At 38.9% G+C, this 18465-nt stretch overlaps 1 protein-coding gene across 5 annotated transcripts in view; it reads left to right on the forward strand.

Annotated features, from left to right (window-relative positions):
* GTF2I (general transcription factor IIi) overlaps positions 1–18465 on the forward strand; it is a 78252-nt gene that overhangs the window by 25311 nt on the left and 34476 nt on the right. For 4 of the 5 annotated variants that reach the window (XR_014026071.1, XR_014026072.1, XM_081324904.1 and 1 more), the window contains exons 10-13: positions 6497–6559; positions 8495–8596; positions 12269–12334; positions 15450–15633. Coding sequence is in view for 3 of the 5 variants with exons in the window: in XM_081324904.1 (XP_081181030.1) it covers positions 6497–6559; positions 8495–8596; positions 12269–12334; positions 15450–15633 (415 nt within the window). In the remaining 2 variants the exon portion in view is untranslated. The remainder of the gene's footprint in view (positions 1–6496; positions 6560–8494; positions 8597–12268; positions 12335–15449; positions 15634–18465) is intronic. The other variant, XM_081324906.1, reaches the window with a different exon arrangement.

The following is an 18465-nucleotide window of genomic DNA, read 5'->3' on the forward strand; positions in this document are numbered from 1 at the left end:
CTGAATTGGAAACCATGGGTTTAAAGTAAACTTTCAAAACTACAGCTTGTGCTGATCCTATGATAGTTGATGGATTGTAATTATGCCTATTGCTTGACTACCAGAAATTACGTGCAAAGATTAGTTTGTTGAGTGAATAGGCAGCTTTAAATTATTGCTTGTCTTAATGGTGCTGATATGGTATGAAGTTCAACATGATTTGCTGTCGTTCTAGGATCCAGCGGTAAATGAATCTTGGAATTATTCACACTGCTGTAATTCTTCTAACTGTGTTTCTGTGTCATGTAAAAAATGCTGAATACAAATACTTCCTTTAGATGCCCACCATAATCTTCTCACCTATTTAGAAAATGTATGTGGTCACTCACCTGAGACAAATAATTCTGGGCAGTAACAATATAAACCAGAATGAAAAATATCATTAATAGCAAACATAATAGATATAAGAACTGAAATATCTTACAAAAAACTGACAATCCCAAATGTGTTTCAGCTTCTGCCAACAACTCAGCCCTAATGTCTAAGAGAATCACCAGGTTTTCATAGCCTTCTGGAGGGCCAACAGAGTCAGAGCCATCCAGATCTCAGGAGGAAGGCTGTTCTTTAGAGTGGGCACCATGATAAGGAAGGCATATTTCCTGGATCCAACAGGGTTGCATTGTTTCATTGAGGTGACCTGAGCATGCCTACCCTATAAGATCTGGTGGGGTGAGTCGAAGTTACTGGCGACAGGCAATTCCACAAAATAATCTCTGCTTTATGGAGCTTTTTAACAGTCGATAACCAACATCTTGAATGACATCTGGAAGCCTACTGGAAACCAATGCAGCTTGCATTGGAGTGGAGTTACATGGGTGAAACTAGGTGCACTGCTGCATTGTGGACTGAACGAAGCTGCCATCTGTATTCCAGGGAGCCCTATTTACAGAGTGCTGCAGTAATCCATACTGAAAGTGGCTCATCTATCTATGAATTGTTTAAAGGAAATTGTGTAGCCTTCTGGATTATACAAAACTCATGACTTCTCATGTTAAACTGCTTATTCAGTGCAACTTGAAAGTGCATCACAAAACACATGGGTTGATCTGTGTTTTATATAAATGACATTTTAGAGGAAGGAGGCTGTAGATACATTTGGAACGTTCATGCTAACCATTAATAGCGTTTTAAATATTGTTCAACACCTCTCGCCTGGTATAACAATTCTTTGTTCTATAATTGTTTGATTCAGCTCAGCATGCTGTCATAATGGAAATGGAAAAATCTTAGTGATTTTTTTTTATGGCTGTCTTTATTTACAAAGCAGGTCCTTCAGAAACTTCGGCGATTGATGAGAAAATCGCCCTGGCAAAGTCTTACACAGGTATAGCAATTCACTTGTTCATTATCATGGTACTATTTCTCACAACATTATGCCACAGTATCCTGCTTGCCAGGACCACTGTTCATCTAAATTTGGTTTCAGATCCATGGCCTGAATTATATTGACCAGGGATTTCTCCTCATTACTTTTCTATTTTGGTTTCATTCAGAAACTTTGTTTCTGCTTAGAGCTGCTGTATTCTTCCTTTTTCCATCTGGGAAATAAGAGACCCTACTTTATCTTCCCACCAAGAGGCCTTTTTAAATTACTTTTTTTGCACACTTCTATGTTTTTCATATTTTCTAACCCTTCATATTGGCAAATTAGGGTTAGCAATTCAGTAATACAAAGGAAATCTATTGAATATAACGGGAAAATGTGTGGATTTTCCCAGCTACATGCTTTCATCTATTCCCCAATTCTTTTAAAATCTATACTACCTGGATTATGTGAAGAGACCTCTTCCAAATTATTGATGACCTAAATACTGTACTTTCGGATTTTTGTTTTGGATTGAAATCTATTCCCATAGAATTCTATTTGCAGTGATCCTGCTGGAGGCTGGGTGCCGGTGTGCCATAAAACCTGTACTCAGCCTGTTTAAGATACTAGTTCTGAAATTTCAAGTGTTGATTAGCATCCTCCACTTTTTTATGATGGTATGTTTATATTTGTCTAAAGGGAGCAACCAGGGTTCCGATTGCAGTGAAGGAACAGATGTGGAATTGCCAGTAGAAGGTTAGAAATATGTAAATTTTAAAAAATAAACACTGGTAAGGTATTTCAAAAATTAAAAGAGCACACTGCAAACATATCCATTGTGTCTGTGTCTTGCATTCTTTTTTCATATTCCACATGGTTGTGTATTTATTTTTCTCCCCTTGCATTGTGATCCTGCATGTTTATTGTGAAAAACTATTGAGAAATACTCCTTTCTCCCTTCCAGTAAACTATATAAGCTATTTGGAAAGAGTTGATAGTTTGTTTCCTCCATCCAATTTGTCTTCTCCATCAATTGGTGGATTTTCTTTTATCTTTCTCCTACTGAGTGGGCAATAGTGCTGCTACATAACAGAAGATCTTGAAAGTATGAAGGCAGCATATGTAATTTTTAAAAAGATGGTAATGAAAAGTTAGATATATGTTTGTAATTAATTTAAAATTATAATTAAATTTTATGATTAGGCCTGTCTTACTGTCTAATTCAATTATTTCAATATTTGGAACTAGCCGTGCAAGATTTGGTGCAATGGGATGGGAAGAGAAGTGTAAAAAGTTATTTAGTTGTATGATGCTTGCTAATAGGAATTTTATTGAACAGATTTTCTCTTTCAAATGTAAAGACCTTGCCTCTGAAAAGGGAGTGCTGCTTTTGCTACTGAGAATGTGACTGGTGCTTGCCAAAGCATATATTAACTCTCCATAATATTAAGGATTCTTAACTTGTTTAATAAAAGCTGAATTCGTGGGCTACAAATTGTAGCTCATAGGACATTTCTATTATGGAATATTTTTTGAATCAACATACTAGTGAACAGTTTTATGAAGCATTAATTTAGCAACAGCATGTCATTTGATTTAATTCCCTGTTCAAATTTTAAGACCATATTAAATTGTCCTATCACCCTGGTTCCTGAGCTTTTTTCATGCATTGTAAAGTAGAATCTGAAAGTAATACTGTTTTGGGCTGATCCCAAGGTAATGTTACTGAATAAGCCAGGATTTATATCTATTAATGTATTTATTTTAAATACATTAAAACATTCTGTTCCTTTAGGGTTCTGTTGCTTATTTTAATGGAGTGAATCTGAAAAACTGATTGTTTGATTAGGATCTGAAAAGGAAAACTCGGAAGGTGTAAAAGGCTAACATCAACGTTTGTATTAAAAACAGTAGATTTAAGTTAGTAGTTGAAGTAGCTTAATACCGTGTTTCCCTGAAAATAAGACCAGGTCTTATTTTATTTTATTTTTTTGCTTCCAAAAGAGGCACCAGGTCTTATTTTCGGGGATGTCTTTTATATTCACCTCGGTACCAACAGCCCTGCCTGCCCATCCGGTTCACTTCTTCTGCGGCCGAAGGAGCAGCTTCATTTTGCAGTTGCATTCTGGCCTGCATTTCCAGAAGGCCTCTGCAGCCAAGTACTGAGCTATGGATTTAATCCATAGCTCGATTCTCGGCTGCAATGACCTTCCGGTAAGGCCTGCGACTGAGAAATGCAGGCCTGGCTGCAGAAGACGCCACAGAAGAAGTGGGCCGGTGAGGGCCTGGCTGCAAGGTAAGTGGATGTAGGGCAGCTCCACACCCCCACTTGATTTTTAGGTGTGTGCCTTGCCCCAAAACTAGGGCTTATTTTTGGGGTAGGACTTACATTAGGTCCCCCCCACCCCCCAAAAAAATCAAGCTAGGGCTTATTTTTGGGGTAGGCCTTACTTTCGGGAAAACATGGTAGAAACTTTTTAGAAAGTCTTTGGGGATATGTATAGGCTATTAAAGGATCCTCAATTCTGTACAGTGTAAAATGGCATATTGTTTTGACATAGAATCTTTTCTATGTCTTTTGTTGGTAACCTTTCATGCTGTGTAGATCACTTACCTGTCAGTGTAAAATTTTGAATCTGTTTGGATCATACTTCATTTAAAAAAATGAATCACTTGCTCTCCCTTCTTTCTCTGATTTAGATTAAAGAGGAATTCAGGAGTTTGTTTTTGTTCTTCATTAAACAGAGATGGGTCTGTTGTCCATACTGATTAATCTTTACTATGGTTTATTTGAAAGATATGAATTTCAACCTTGGTTCAACATGCCTAATAGCAATAGTACTTATATACCACTTCACAGTGCTTTATACAGCCCTTTCTACGTAAGTGGTTTACAGTGTCAGCCTATTGCCCCCAACAATCTGGGTCCTCATTTTACTGACCTTGGAAGGATGGAAGGCTGAGTCAACCTTGAGCCAGTGAGGATTGAGCTGCTGTCAGTCAGCAGAGTTAGCCTGCTATACTGCATTATAACCACCGCGCCACCACAGCTCTTAAGTTTTTGAGTTTAAAATTGGAAAAACTGACTAGTTTGTGTGGCTATATAGAGGAGGACTCCACATTATGCTTTATCCCTATGTGTAAACTAGTTCACTATTGTATCCAAATATACTGTATATTGATATGGTGACATTTTCAAAGTGGAAATCCTGCACAACATGTTTCTTGACGTGTTGCTGGTAGGCAAGAATGTGAAGTCTTAACTTCAGAAGGAGACATGTAATAAGGAAAGTACAACCTTAAAAGGTTTGATTCGCTAGGACGTTGAAAAAAGTCAACCTCTTAATACGGCCTTGACAATTCCATGAACTCTTTACTAACTAGTCTTCCTACTCACATGAACCAATACTAGATATTATATTAAATTGATAATCTGAGTGAGTTATTAATTGAAAACATATTTCCAGTACCTTATTCGTACATGCCTGGAATTTACCAGACTATATACCTGCTTTGCTCTCCCAGATTTTCATTAGCTCAATTATTACATTTCTATATGCATATTTCTAACTGACCCTGAAGACAACATAAGAATATTAAGTTATACTGTTAGAAATCTCTTTTGGAGAATAATCTAACTTCCTAAAGTGCATTTTTGCATTACAATTTTGATATTTTTTCATTTCTGCCAAAGGACAGGGAGCTTGGTTAAACATGTTTTTGAATCAATTTTCCCCTTATTTCAGTTACCAGTACTGGGCCGCGGCATGCCAGCAACTGGGCCGCACAAACAGGGAAAGCCCCATCCACAGGATGCAGGCAGCACAGAAAACCACACTCCCTCCGGTCCGTAGAAAAACCTCTTTCCCCGTAACCAGTCTCTGGTGTCCAAAAGGTTGGAGACCTCTGCACTAGGAGACAAATCTACCCTTTTTCATATTTATTGGAACTTACATTTTCTAATAAAGATGGGCACTTTAACATGTGATATGCAGGTAGTCCTCAACTTAAAGATCACAATTGGGACTGGAACTTATGTTGCTAAGCGAGATGGTCATTAACTGAGTCGTGTCCGATTTTATGATTTTTTTACTGTGACGTTTAAGCAGATTTCATGGTTATTAAGCAAATCTGACTTTCCCCATTAACTTTGCTTGTTGTAAACTGCCTGGGAAGGTAGCAAACGGTGAACACGTGATAATGGTGAAAATATAACTCTTGAAAAACTGGTTCAAGCATGCCACTTCTGAAACAAGTGAGGATCCTGAAGTAGAAGTGACCATTGAAGGTTGGCCATTTTTTTCAACTAAACTGGTCCTGTGTATGGATAGAGCCGATTGTAGTTTGGAAACATCAGCTCTTTGAAGCAGACTAGGTCAAGAAATGCTGGAATTCTACCTTACTAATATAGGCTGCCTTGAAGAGCTGACTGGAAAGAAAGCAATATAATGATGAAAGTAGGAGAGTCCATTATCCTTGTTATAAGCCCCTTTTCTGAGCCTTTTGACTGTTAGAAAGAGCTATTCATTTGGATTTGATACGTTTTCTGACTTTAGCACTGGGAATAGGAAAGAAAATGAGAATGGTGTCTTTTCAGAATGATGTCTCATGTGGACATACTAGGTTATATCAATACTTCATAATATTTCCATTATATAAAATGTTAGTGTAGATAATTGATGGGAGAAAAAGGTGAATCACTCAGTAGGCTTGGACAGGTATAGAGTACACTTGAACTGAAGAAAATACTATTTGCAGTTACAATTCTAATCTTTAGACAACAGTTGTGTTAACATACATTTTTAGAAATATTACTGTAATCATTCTCATTTGTTTGCATCATTGTAATTGTCTTGTGTGAGAATTTGTGAATTTCCTGTGTTCATTTTGAAAATGTTTTGACAACAAAGATTCAAATGAATCTAGAAAAAAAAGACTACTCTAGATAACCTTACTACTTAAACATCCACACTTTTCTATTATCATTTCATAGACTTTAAATCTTGTGATAAACTATTTTGGCTTATATGTTATGGGTCTGCTTTATTCATAGTGTACAAGATATATGTTGACTTGCCCCTGTCGAGTAAAATCAGTCTTAACAGTGTGTCTGCGCCGTTCAGATTTGGTTTTTTGTTCTGCTTTTTTCAGATTCTTCTCAGCATGCCACTTCTGAAACAAGTGAGGATCCTGAAGTGGAAGTGACCATTGAAGGTTGGCCATTTTCTCAACTAATTTTATTTTGCTCACTTGTTTCAGAAGAATCTCAGTCATGTGGCATTGTGTACATCACTTCTATCCTTCCCGCCCCAAATCCTTCCCATTCCATAAGATAAATTGTGTTTGGCAAGCTAGTCTTTTGTAAATGCTGAATTTGAATCATCCATGTTTTCTAGAGCAGTTGATGTCAAAAGTTCAAAAAAAATGGGGGAGGGGGATACTCAATCTGACATTGCTGCTTATCAGAAGGAAGCAGTTTAAGCAGGTGCTGTTTCAACTGAGGACGTTTCATTGGGCAATGATTAAAGCTATGGAAGTTCTCCAGAGTATTGTGAGAAAGATCCATTCATTTGTGATCTAGTAAAACCAAAAGACCTGTTTGCCTGAAGTGTCCCACATCATTTTGGTCTTGCTGAAGTTTTGTAAGATTTGAGGCAGATGAAAGAAAAGTGTTCATTTGAGAATTTCAAATGGTAGATTTGGGAAGTAGAGAATACCTTGTGAAGTTGACTGCCTAATGTCTAAGGTCTGGTAATGTATCTCAGAGCAAAGTCTTCTCAATTCTATTTTTTCCTGCACTTACTTTCTCTCCACCCACCTGTTGCCTGTGATAAATTGCTATTTTAAAAACTACATGAATCTCATAAAAGAAAGAAAAGTGAGATGAAAAAAGTTGAGAACTGAAAGGGAATGCAGATTTTGCAGTTCCCCTATAACTACTGTGCTAAGAACTGTGAATTTAGTAACAAGGTTGGTTGAATTCTGATAAGACTGTTTAGATGATGTATGACTGGATCGTGCCCAGTTATTTGGATATCTCGGGATGAGAAATACAAAAATAAGAGATATTTCTGCATGTGAAGAGTACAATATTGATAGCTTTTCTTGCATGAAAAACAAAAGCATCATGTTCTGTAATGTAGTGTCAGATTTTGTAAATAAACGTAATAAGAATGAGTCTCTCCTTTTACTGATACACTGTTATTTTATTTACTCCAAGTCATAAATTTGAAGAGTATGACATTGTAGAAATAGCATCTGAAAACATAGTAAACAATGCATTTTTTTCTGTTTGTGTTTGTTTCATTTCCAGTAATGGCAAAAGTCAGTCCATTAATTTTTCAAAAGGTGTTCATGAATGCTAGTATATCTCTAGTCTTTATTTGCTAACAACCGACTCACACTGGAGTGAGCATGTGTTTATTTTACTTTGAGCAGCTGTTGGATTGAACTGGAGGGCTAATGAGGGTTATGTGGGGGGAGAAAGGTGGAACAAAACTACAAGGGGTATTCCTGTTAATGCATGTGTATGTTTGTATCAGACATCTTTTCTCTTGCCTCATAACCTTTAGGTTGATAATTGCATCCTTGAATATATAGTTTAACATGCTTCTTATCATAAATAAGTTTTTCCTTTTAAATGTTTTGGCAGACGTTATTGATTTCTCTCTGTTTAAAATGCAAGCTTATTCACGCTTATTAGATTGCTAGTGAAATTTTGCACATCTACTCTTGTACATTTCAGTGTTTATTCATTTATTGCTGGGATTACAATCCAATTATCTCTTGTCCCACCATCTACCAATATATTTATTTGGTGTTATTCTGAGAGAAGTTTATATCCTCTAATTTTATGATATTTTCATTTCCAAGATTTAATTTCATGTGGTATCTTTTATATTTGTTTGGAACTCCAAACCAAATGGGGTAGGATAAGACCTTGTTGACAGTAAGATGGGAAAAGCCAGAGTGCAAATTCTAATCCTAATGACATAATTTGAGATTCAAGTGGAAAAATTAAATCCTAGAATTGGCAAGCAAAGAATTGATAAGCGAATCCTTATATTGGAATAGTTCAAATTATGATTTTTAAAGACAGTGAGATAATGTCAAGTAACAGCTGTGATGCATATGTTTGTCTCTCTGAAGATGATGATGACTACTTACCGCCACATAAGAAGACAAAGAGCATAGAACCAGTTAATGATGCTTCCAATGTTGGGAGAAGAAAAGCTAGAGAGTTCAATTTTGGTAAGTTTTAGATGAAATTATTATAAATCTTTCATTTGTGAAGCAGTTCTAGTTTGGACCTATCCACTGAGAAAGTTTAAACAAGGTTAACTAAGGAATGTCCCTCACAAGACCTGTTGTGTTACATCATTGTGGCAGGATGATATCCCTGGGAGGGGTGAGCAAATAAAGGTAGGAGTATATGCCAAGAGCATATATGTAGAAATCCAGGAAGTGGTATTGAAGCAAATAATCAGAAAATGATATTTAAACAACAAAATACAGACATATTTATTAAGCTCTGAGAAGGAAGATAGTATTAAGAGGAGACTATGCTTTATTCCTTTTTGCCTCATTGGGGTGTAAGAGGAAAGGAGAAGCACAATTAGATTTGCAATATAGTTCTGCTTTTCCTGTGGAATGTGGTTCCTGATCTGGTCTACCCCAAAGAGATAACTATATAATACAGGTAGTCCTTGATTTAGGACCACAATTGACCACAAAAAAATTATGTTGTTAAATGAGACATTTGTTAAGAGTTTTGCCCCATTTTACGATCTACCTTGCCTCGGTTGTTAAGTGAATTGCTGCAGTTGATACGTTAATAATCCAGTTAAGTGAAACTGGCTTCTCCATTGACTTTGCTTGTCAGAAGGTCGCAAAAGTTGATCACATAATCTTGGGACACAACAACGGTCATAAATAAGAGTCAGTTGCCAAGCATCTGAATTTTGTTCATGTGTCCGCGGGGAAAGGTCACTGTGAAAAATGAGCATAAGTCATTTTTTTCAGTGCCGTGGTAACTTTGAACAGTCACTAAACAAACTGTTGTAAGTCAAGGATTACCTGTATAAGGAGAGTCACACAAGGCATAAATGTCATCACAATTCTCCAGCTAAAGCAAGCAGGTACCTGTGTTGTGCAACAGTGATATAGGAAGATGGTAGAGGAGAAATATGACTTAGTGACAGTGGCAAAGGGATTGTTGCACAAATTGCACAAGAGAAGAAAATGATAAACCAAAGCTGTGAGGTAAAGCCAGAGTTAAGGAGGGAGAGGAAAAAGAGAGCAAGGTCAGACCTTCCCTAGCAAGTCACAGAATATATCTATAATTATTGCATATAATTGCTTTAGAAATTATATATAGAAAAAATGGTACCAAATATTCAGTATGGATTTGGAAAAGACAGGAAAAGGAGATGTTGCCGATACATACTGGATTATTCATAAAGCCAGAGAATAGTAAAAAGAATTCAGTGTGTGCATTATTTATACGAAGATCCTTATCAAACTGTGGAATATACTTAGAAAAACGGGAATTCCAGAGTTCTGGGGGAGGTAAGGTGAACTGAAGAAGGCTTCATGAAAGCAGAGCCAATGCAAGAGATGGTGCCCATGCAGTGGAAGCTAGTATGATTGTCAGGGAGGATGCATCCAAGGTGCAGTGCAGGGAAGATGTGCGATGGAGGGTTGGGCAAAGTATGTGTGAGAGAACCATGTATTGTGAAGGAGTAGGTAGGTATGAGTTGGCACAGGTTGGGTAGGGTGTGAGAGGCTCTGTGAGGCCTGGGGAGAGTTTCTGGGGGTAGTGAGTGCACTGGTCAGGGATAGTGTGCAGGGGTGCACAAGTGACAGACATAAGCCCAGAGGAGCTGGGGGAGTGTTCACAGGTGGGGGAGTCTTACACCAGCAACGTGTGACCTCTCTGCTGGCTTCCCCATTGTCTTTCTGGGAAAACTATAATAATAACTGTTGTTATTGCTAAGCACATCTAAGTCATCTAGTCCAACCCCCTGCTCAGGCAGGAAACCCTGTACCATTTCAGACAAATGGCTGTCCAGTCTCTTCTTAAAAACTTCCAGTGTTGGAGCATTCACAGCTTCTGGGGGAAGGTTGTTCCACTGGTTAATTGTTCTAACTGTCAGGAAGTTTCTCCTTAGTTCTAGGTTGCTTCTCTCCTTGACTAGTTTCCATCCCTTGCTTCTTGTCCTGCTTTCAGGTGCTTTGGAGAATAGCTTGACTCCCTCTTCTTTGTGGTAGCCCCTGAGATATTTTTGAACACTGCTATCATGTCCCCCCCTCGCCCTTCTTTTCATTAAACTAGACATACCCAATTCCAGCAGCCGTTCCTTATATGTTTTAGCCTCCAGTCCCCTAATCATCTTTGTTGCCCTGGCAGGAAAGATTGCAAATGGTGATCATGTGATTGTGGGGCACTAAGCCACTATTCATAAATGTGAATTCCAAAGACTGTTTGTAACAGTTGCAACTTGGAATACTCGCTGACTGAATGGTTGTATGTCGAGGACTACCTGTACAGGCTGCAAAAACTTAAGACAGAAAAACACTGAAGGAGACTTGAAGAATGGAATCCAAAAATAGTAGCCACAGTATCAGACCGGTGATGAGAATGAATTAGAAAAAGATGTTTGACTGGACTTAGAAAAGAAACTGGCTGAGACTTTAAAATGTAAAAAGGAAATACCAATGAGAAACCAAAAAAGTGACCTGGATAATTCTTTCCTTATTGGATTTACAAAAAAAAATATTGTTCAAGCTTTGAAAAGAACTCTTGATGAGTCAAAGAAGAAATGAAGAGAAATGAAATCCTACAAGAATGACTGAAATACTTTGAAGTTTTCTGACACATAAAATCCAAGACAGTCATACTGGCCATGGAGAAAAAAGTATATTTTGTAGAACTTAATATATTGCCTAGATATATATATTTTGAAGATTCAGAATGTTCGTATGAGAGTAGATGCCATGACAGATGTAATCAAGCTCTTCATCAGGCTTGGTGGAATTTGAATATCATTGGAAGTATGATAGAAGGAGAACAAGGAGGTAGTAATTTGACGTCATGAACAAACCAGTCAGCTAGCCTTTTATAGGAGACGTTAATGTGGCTGGTAGTGTGGAGTTAAGTTAAGTGATCTTGGACTTGTTTCATGTTTGTTATATAATTGGGCATAGCCTTCATCCTGACATGAAGATGGATTGATTATAAATCAAGTCAGAGTTTTATTTGTGCCTATCATTCAAAAATATAAGTTTTGTATGTAAATATTTCCTTCTTTTAGAAGGTCTCCTTAATTTTGATGGAAATAAGCTATTGACTCACTTGGTAAAAGAGAAATAATGTTTGTTTTTAAAAAAACGTGATTGTTTCTCTGGGAGATAGATGAGAGAGAGAGAGAGAGAGAGAGAGAGATTGTTAGGCTTTATTTCTATATTCACACATTAGCAACTAGATAGAATTAATACTTAGAATGAAATAAATTAGAAGGCTTGGTATATCCTCTACAGCAGGGGTGTCAAACTCAATTTCATTGAGGGCCGCGTCAGCATTGCGGTTGCCCTCAGGGGGCCAGTTGGGTGTGGCCTGGGTGGGCGTGGCCTATTGGGTGGGCGTGGCTAAAGTGCGTATGGCCTGCTGGGTGGGCATGGCCAGCTCTACATCGTTCGCATCAAGGGTGCCTATGGGGGCCTGGGCAGGAGTGGGACAGATCTGAGGGTCTCTGGCAGAAGGAGGGTCTCTGGGCCAGGGCCAAGGCAGTGGGGGGCGTTCCCTCACTGTTTCCAGGATGGCTTCGCGGGCCGCATGAAACCATTTTGCGGGCTGGATCTTTCCCCCAGGCCTTGTGTTTGACATGTTTGGTCTACAGGGCTAACGTTGTTTTTTCCTTTCAGAGAAATGGAATGCCCGAATTACAGACTTGAGAAAGCAAGTTGAAAAGTTATTTGAAAGAAAATACGGTATGTGTCTTCCTCCCCCGCTCCCCAGTTGTCCAGTTATGTTTGAATACTTCTAATAACTTTTTTTAAAAAAGTTTAGCTTCTTTATGCCGTAGAGTCTTTTGGTGTTTTGTCCTGCCATTGTCCAAGAGCTGCCAGTGCCAAAGGGTGATTATAACGGTTTGGTTCTGCAGACTTAAGAGAGATTGCAATAGGTTTTAGTATTGACTGAAGGGCCTGCTGTTGGAAGTTCTGCAAGGTATTTTTTTTTAGACTGGGCTTCCTAAGAATGCAAATCCTCTGCATGGAGTTTAAATACACTGCCAGGAAAAGCTGTAGCCTGGGTGGGACCTGCACAAAATAAAAAGAACATTAATATTGCATATTTTGTGAGAATTAATTTTCCTGTTCGGTTTGAAAAAGGCATCTATATACGAGTTAAATCTCCTATACTGCCTGGAAGGCAGGAATTTTGTGACAAGCAAAGCTAGTATTAATGATGGAACTCTTTTAATCTCCTCCTTGAATTCTGTTTCCCACTTTGCCCAGTTTAGGCCTCTCAAATAGTTTTCATACTCTACCGCGGGTCAATTCCCTTCATAATTTTATTTCCCTGTTACATTTTTTTTTATTTTTCACACTTTTTAATTTTTTCCCCTTATGTTCTTTAGTTGTAACTGTACAGGTTAAAAAAAATCTGCCAATAATCAGATTAAGGCTAAACAAAAATGCAAAAGGGCTTTTATCTACAGTATTTTGCTGCTGGAGCCAGAGTCCTTTTTTCTTGGAAACTGGATAATAAATATCCAAATAATAATTATCCAAGGTTTCTGGATCCAGGGAAGGCTTCTTGGAATGGGATGTGCCATGCCTTCTTAAATACAGTGAGACAACCCTTTGTGTCACAGAGGTTCTGCCAGCTTTCTGAAACTGGTTACAAACAAATACATGCTAACTTCCCAAAAGAACCAGGCTGGGTCCCAAGCTCCTTTCCACTTCATCCAAATCTACTAGCTGGAATAAATCCAAGATAACAATTGCCTCCACATCCCACCTAGGAAGAGACATAAGATTCTGGCAAATTTAAGTGAATAACCTTATATAGAGCCACTGAATGATTATCTGTTGAAGAAATAAGGACAGACATGTGGAGTGCTATGGCCCTCATTACCACATTGTAGGTTTAAGCATGAGATTTTGTGCTCAAGTCAAGTTCACTTTTAGTTTATTGGTGTTCCAAGTGTAATTTCTACACATTATCTCCTGAAGCCCCTTGATGAACCCAAGATCTTCTGTCAGAAAGATGTAATTTAGGAGCAGTCTTGTCAAGCTGCCACTCCTAAATGTTTTGGAGAATTACACTATCACCACAGTGAGCTCCAGCTGACATCTCTAGGCAGAATGCCAGCTCCAGTCTTTCAGTACTGCCAACAGCACAAAACAAACACCACCTTAAAGTAAAAACAAAGCAGGAAAAAATTAACAAAACAATAAATTAACAAAATAGAAAATCCCTGATGAGTTTCCACTCAGAGCCAAGTGTATCTGATGTTTTGAAGATACTCATGTGCAGTTTTTGTATTGTCCTATGACTATAGCTGCCTAACATTTAAAAAAATAGAGTTTAGAGGCAAAGGAAGGGAATGTGAAAAATGTATGAAAATAGGATGTTTTTGAATGAACCTTTATTATCAAAGTACAACGTGTACAGTGAGATTGGCTGAGCCTCCCTTTGTGCCCCTCCCACACATACACAACTCACAGTGACAACAAACCCACCATCTTGTTACACCATGTGACTGTATTGACTGTATAGAAGTCTTTTCCTTTTGGTAGATTTATGTACTCCTAACCTATTCCTCCAATTCACTTATTGTATGCTGTTGTTCAGCAGCATTTCCTGGCACAGATACTGTTGTACTGTAGTACAATGGACCAGATGTGCCACATTCCTCAAATCCTAAAAGACCTTCCAGTATTTAAGACCAGCAAATATTTGCAACATTTTGCTATTCCGTTATTATTTTACTTTGGGGGTAGCTGAGATCATAGTATGAGGCTGATTTCTTTTTTTGGTAAAGAAAACAATTGCCAGGCTAAAGACATTAAAAGCCAGTTTGCCACCGGTGGTAAGCCACTGCACAATTCAAAGATTATAGAAATTTTACAGGACCCTGAAATCACAAATTACCTGTCCTATTAATTTTGAATCTACAATTCTCCCTTGATAATTTTTGGATTAGTCCAATCTCTAATGCATTGGCAGAATCCATTAGATATTGAGGATTCTGGAGTGAACTATAGTACAGTGTCTTCCTTTGCCTACGCAGAAGATTGGGAGAAAAAGCTCTCTTATTTTGAGTCACCTTAAGAATAAGAACTGAAACACCTTCTTTCTTCTCTCTTTTTACTTCCTGCCAAATGCAGGTGTTGCTCTGTTCAATGGGTTATTTGCTCCCACCTCCTCTCCCCCTGAGAAATGATGAGAATACAGAAAGAGGGAGACGTAAGATGGTCCTATTACATTTTTACATCCTGACTCTAGATGAAAACATCCTTTTGTAGGTGTGATCACCCAACTGCAGGCCTACAGAACATATTTGTGAATAGCAAGTAAACTCAACTTCTGGGTTAACATGGACATGGCATAGATTTATAGTTGAGGTTTGGTATCTGTGTGAACTAGTGATATTTCTGACCATCTGTAAAATGAATCAGAAAATAAAACATGCATTGATCTGGGTCTGCACCATTTATAGCTTGATGGAGTAGCTGCATTAGCAATCCAGATTTATGATCATTACTTTATCTGTAGAGGACTTGCACCGAAAGATTACAACATTAAACAGATTATAAAAAAAATAAAATTAGTTAATTCTGGATCATAGTTTGAGTGTTGTTTGTGCTAGAGCTCAAAATAGGCTGCTAATATTTTGTTAATGAAAATTACTATTGGTAATTGATGCTGTTTGGCATCTGCTTCAGATTTAGAACCTTGGGGGATCCCTCCTTTTATTTAAAATAGGCTCCATTGAAACATATTGCTACTTTGATTACATTCAGTATCCTTTGGGAACACATAGTTTGGCATTCTTTATTTAAACTGTAATATAATTTTTCCTTGTTTACATTAAAGCTGAAGCTATTAATGCAAAAGGGCCTGTATCTATCCCGTATCCACTCTTCCAATCTCATGTTGAAGATCTGTATGTGGAAGGATTACCAGAAGGAATTCCTTTTCGTAGACCCTCCACTTATGGGATCCCACGTCTTGAACGGATTTTACTGGCAAAGGAACGTATCCGATTTGTGATTAAGAAGTAAGTAAGTTGGATTTAATTTTGTGGACAAATACATCAGCCTTTTCTTTTTCCCCAAAAGAATTGCTGAGCATTGGTGATGTCCTCCATCTCTCTTCCCCTTCTGCAAGAACTAGAATCGAGTCACTCACACACTGAAAAGATTGTCTGTAAATAAGGAGGTATGCAAAATGGAAAAAAAAGAGTTCTGTTTCAATCTTGGAACAAACCACTACTGTCTACAAGTTCTAGAAAACCACTTTAGTTAAGCCACAATTTGACAAACCTCATACCCAGAACATTTTCACTCCTCTGAATTTTGGATAAAACATAATTGGATAGGGCAATAGAGGAAGTTGCCTATGTATTCCTCCCTCTTTCCCTTTTTTTCCCTCAGCAACTACCAACATGTCATATCCCTCAAGCCTGCTCCTCCTTCATCCTAGAGCAGGGGTAGGCAACCTTGGCTCTTTTATGACTCACGGACTTCAACTCCCAGAATTCCTGAGCCAGCCATGCTGAGGGGAAAGGGAGAGGTTTCCAAGCTGAGCCATGCCGGCACAGGAATTCTGGGAGTTGAAGTCCACGAGTCATAAAAGAGCCAAGGTTGCCTACCTGTGTCCTAAAGTCTTCCCTTTTCTACATCTCTTTTGCTGTCCCCATGTATGCATCAGTGCAAAGCTGGCCTGATTCTCAATCTTTTCAGTACTTTCCCCTCCTTCACTGGTGACTTGTGGCAACATCACCCAAACCCTCTCCACAACACCATCTCATACTCTGGAATGCAGTCACTATTCATGCCAACATTCCCCTGTATCTGCACAGGAGAGAAGGAAAGATGTTGAGAAAATTGAGGAGAGCAGTCTGTGGGAAATTCCGCATTAGCCATTGGAAATGATTGAAGGGAGGGAAAGAAGGAATAGAAGGCACTGGGAAGGTCAGGGCATAGGTAGGCTGATGGGATAAGCCATGCTGAGAGCTGCTGCTGAGGGGAGAGAGGGGCTGGCATGCTTCAGCCATTTCTTCCCTTTCTTCAATCACTAATCCTAATGTCCATATGTTCCCCACTTCTCCCTCCCATGCCCTCTTCTGATTAGAAACTAATTTGCACACAAACCAAAACATAAGTTTTACTTGAGGCATAAGTCATCCACATATGAAACGTATGTTTTACTTGAGGCATAAGTCATCCAAAAATAGCTGTTTCATGCTTTGAACAGTTTAGGCACAGATCATTTTGCAAATCTTTACCTTTAAAATGAAAGGCAGACAGAAAAACGAAATTTGCTTTTAGGAAACCTAGGAAAATTATGTTTGATCCTGAACAGAGGCACAGATAGATAGCCAGGGGAAAACTGAGCGTGCAATTTGGAAATTAAGAGCGGGACCTGAATGACGGAGGAGGTCCTGTGAACAAGATGAGCATAAGCACAAGCACATTTAACCTGATTCTTAACACAACTACTCTGAATAGTAAATATTCAGAGAAAGGAGGAGCTAAATGGAGCTGTGCGCATGTGATTTTGGCTCAACTGTAGCTCTTATCTGCTGGTGATGCTGGAGTATTTTAAGTTTTGAGATACCGTGACTATGTGTTTGATTTGTTGATGGTTTTTGCTATGTCACTGTTATATCAAATTGTGCTGAGTTTATTCAAGGATTCCTAAAACCATTTGCATCTTTGTTTGCTAGTGAGGAAGCCCTTTGACCGTTTTGCAGCGGTGGAGCCAGGGCACCCGATAGTATCTTCTCCCACTCATCCTACGGGCAGGGCCTAGTTTCCTCTTAATCCTTCTTCCTATGGGAGGGGAATAGTTAGTTCCCTTCCCTAGTTCTAGCCTTGCCTTCCACATCTTAACATAGATCAACGTTTCTAAACCTCAGCAATTTTAAGATAAATGGACCTATGCTGGCTGGGGAAGTTTGGGAGTTGAAATCCACATATTTTAAAAGTTGTTGAGGTTGAGATACACTGTTATAGATAATCATTTCTTTTTTTCCCCCTTTTTCCCTTTACTTTCCCCTTTATTTTCCTTTGTTAAAAAACCTAATTGGCTCTCATGACTAACAACTCACAGATGGGAATTCCTATCCATGGACAGTAGAGAATTTCTCTGGTGAGTGCAGCCAAAGGAGGGATTGTCCTTCACCTCACTTGTCAAATTCCCTTCAGGGAAACATCACCAGTGTTGCAGTTACCAAGCCACGTATTGCTTAAAACTGCCAGTGGGATTGTCATGGCTTCTCTTTGGAGTTCGTTGGCCCAGACCCGTGGTGGCGAACCTATGGCACGCGTGCCACAGGTGGCACGCAGAGCCCTCTCTGTGGGCACGCACGCCATTGCCCCAGTCCTAGGCCTTCAGCTGGGTTTTATTAAACCTTTTCACTTTAGGCCTCTGCCGCTGTGTGCACACACAAAAAAACCAGGTTCAATCAATCAATTTCAACTTCTCACGGGGTGGGGGGTGGGGAAAGAGCTCTTGCAAAGTTGGAATTGATTGAACTTTTTAGTCCCACCCGGTCTGCAGTTACCACTGCAGCCACGCCCGCCAAATTGGCCACACCCAGCCAATGGGCCATGCCCACCCGGCACCCGAAGATAAATAAGTGGGTTTTGGGTTGCAGTTTGGGCAGTCAGACTCTAAAAGGTTCGCCATCACTGGCCCAGACACTACACGGGATGGAAGATGGAGTCCTGGATACTCAACAACCCAAGCCCCTTCTTCTCCATTACTGGACCATTTTCAATGGCTCTGCCAGGTACCATTCCCCTCTGCAGGTTCCATTCACCTTACATTACAACTGAGATTCCAGTTCATGGAATCGAGATTTCCAACCAGGCATGATTTCATT

The sequence above is a fragment of the Vipera berus genome, assembly GCF_964194415.1.
Source record: "Vipera berus genome assembly, chromosome: 1".
Taxonomy (NCBI): domain Eukaryota; kingdom Metazoa; phylum Chordata; class Lepidosauria; order Squamata; family Viperidae; genus Vipera; species Vipera berus.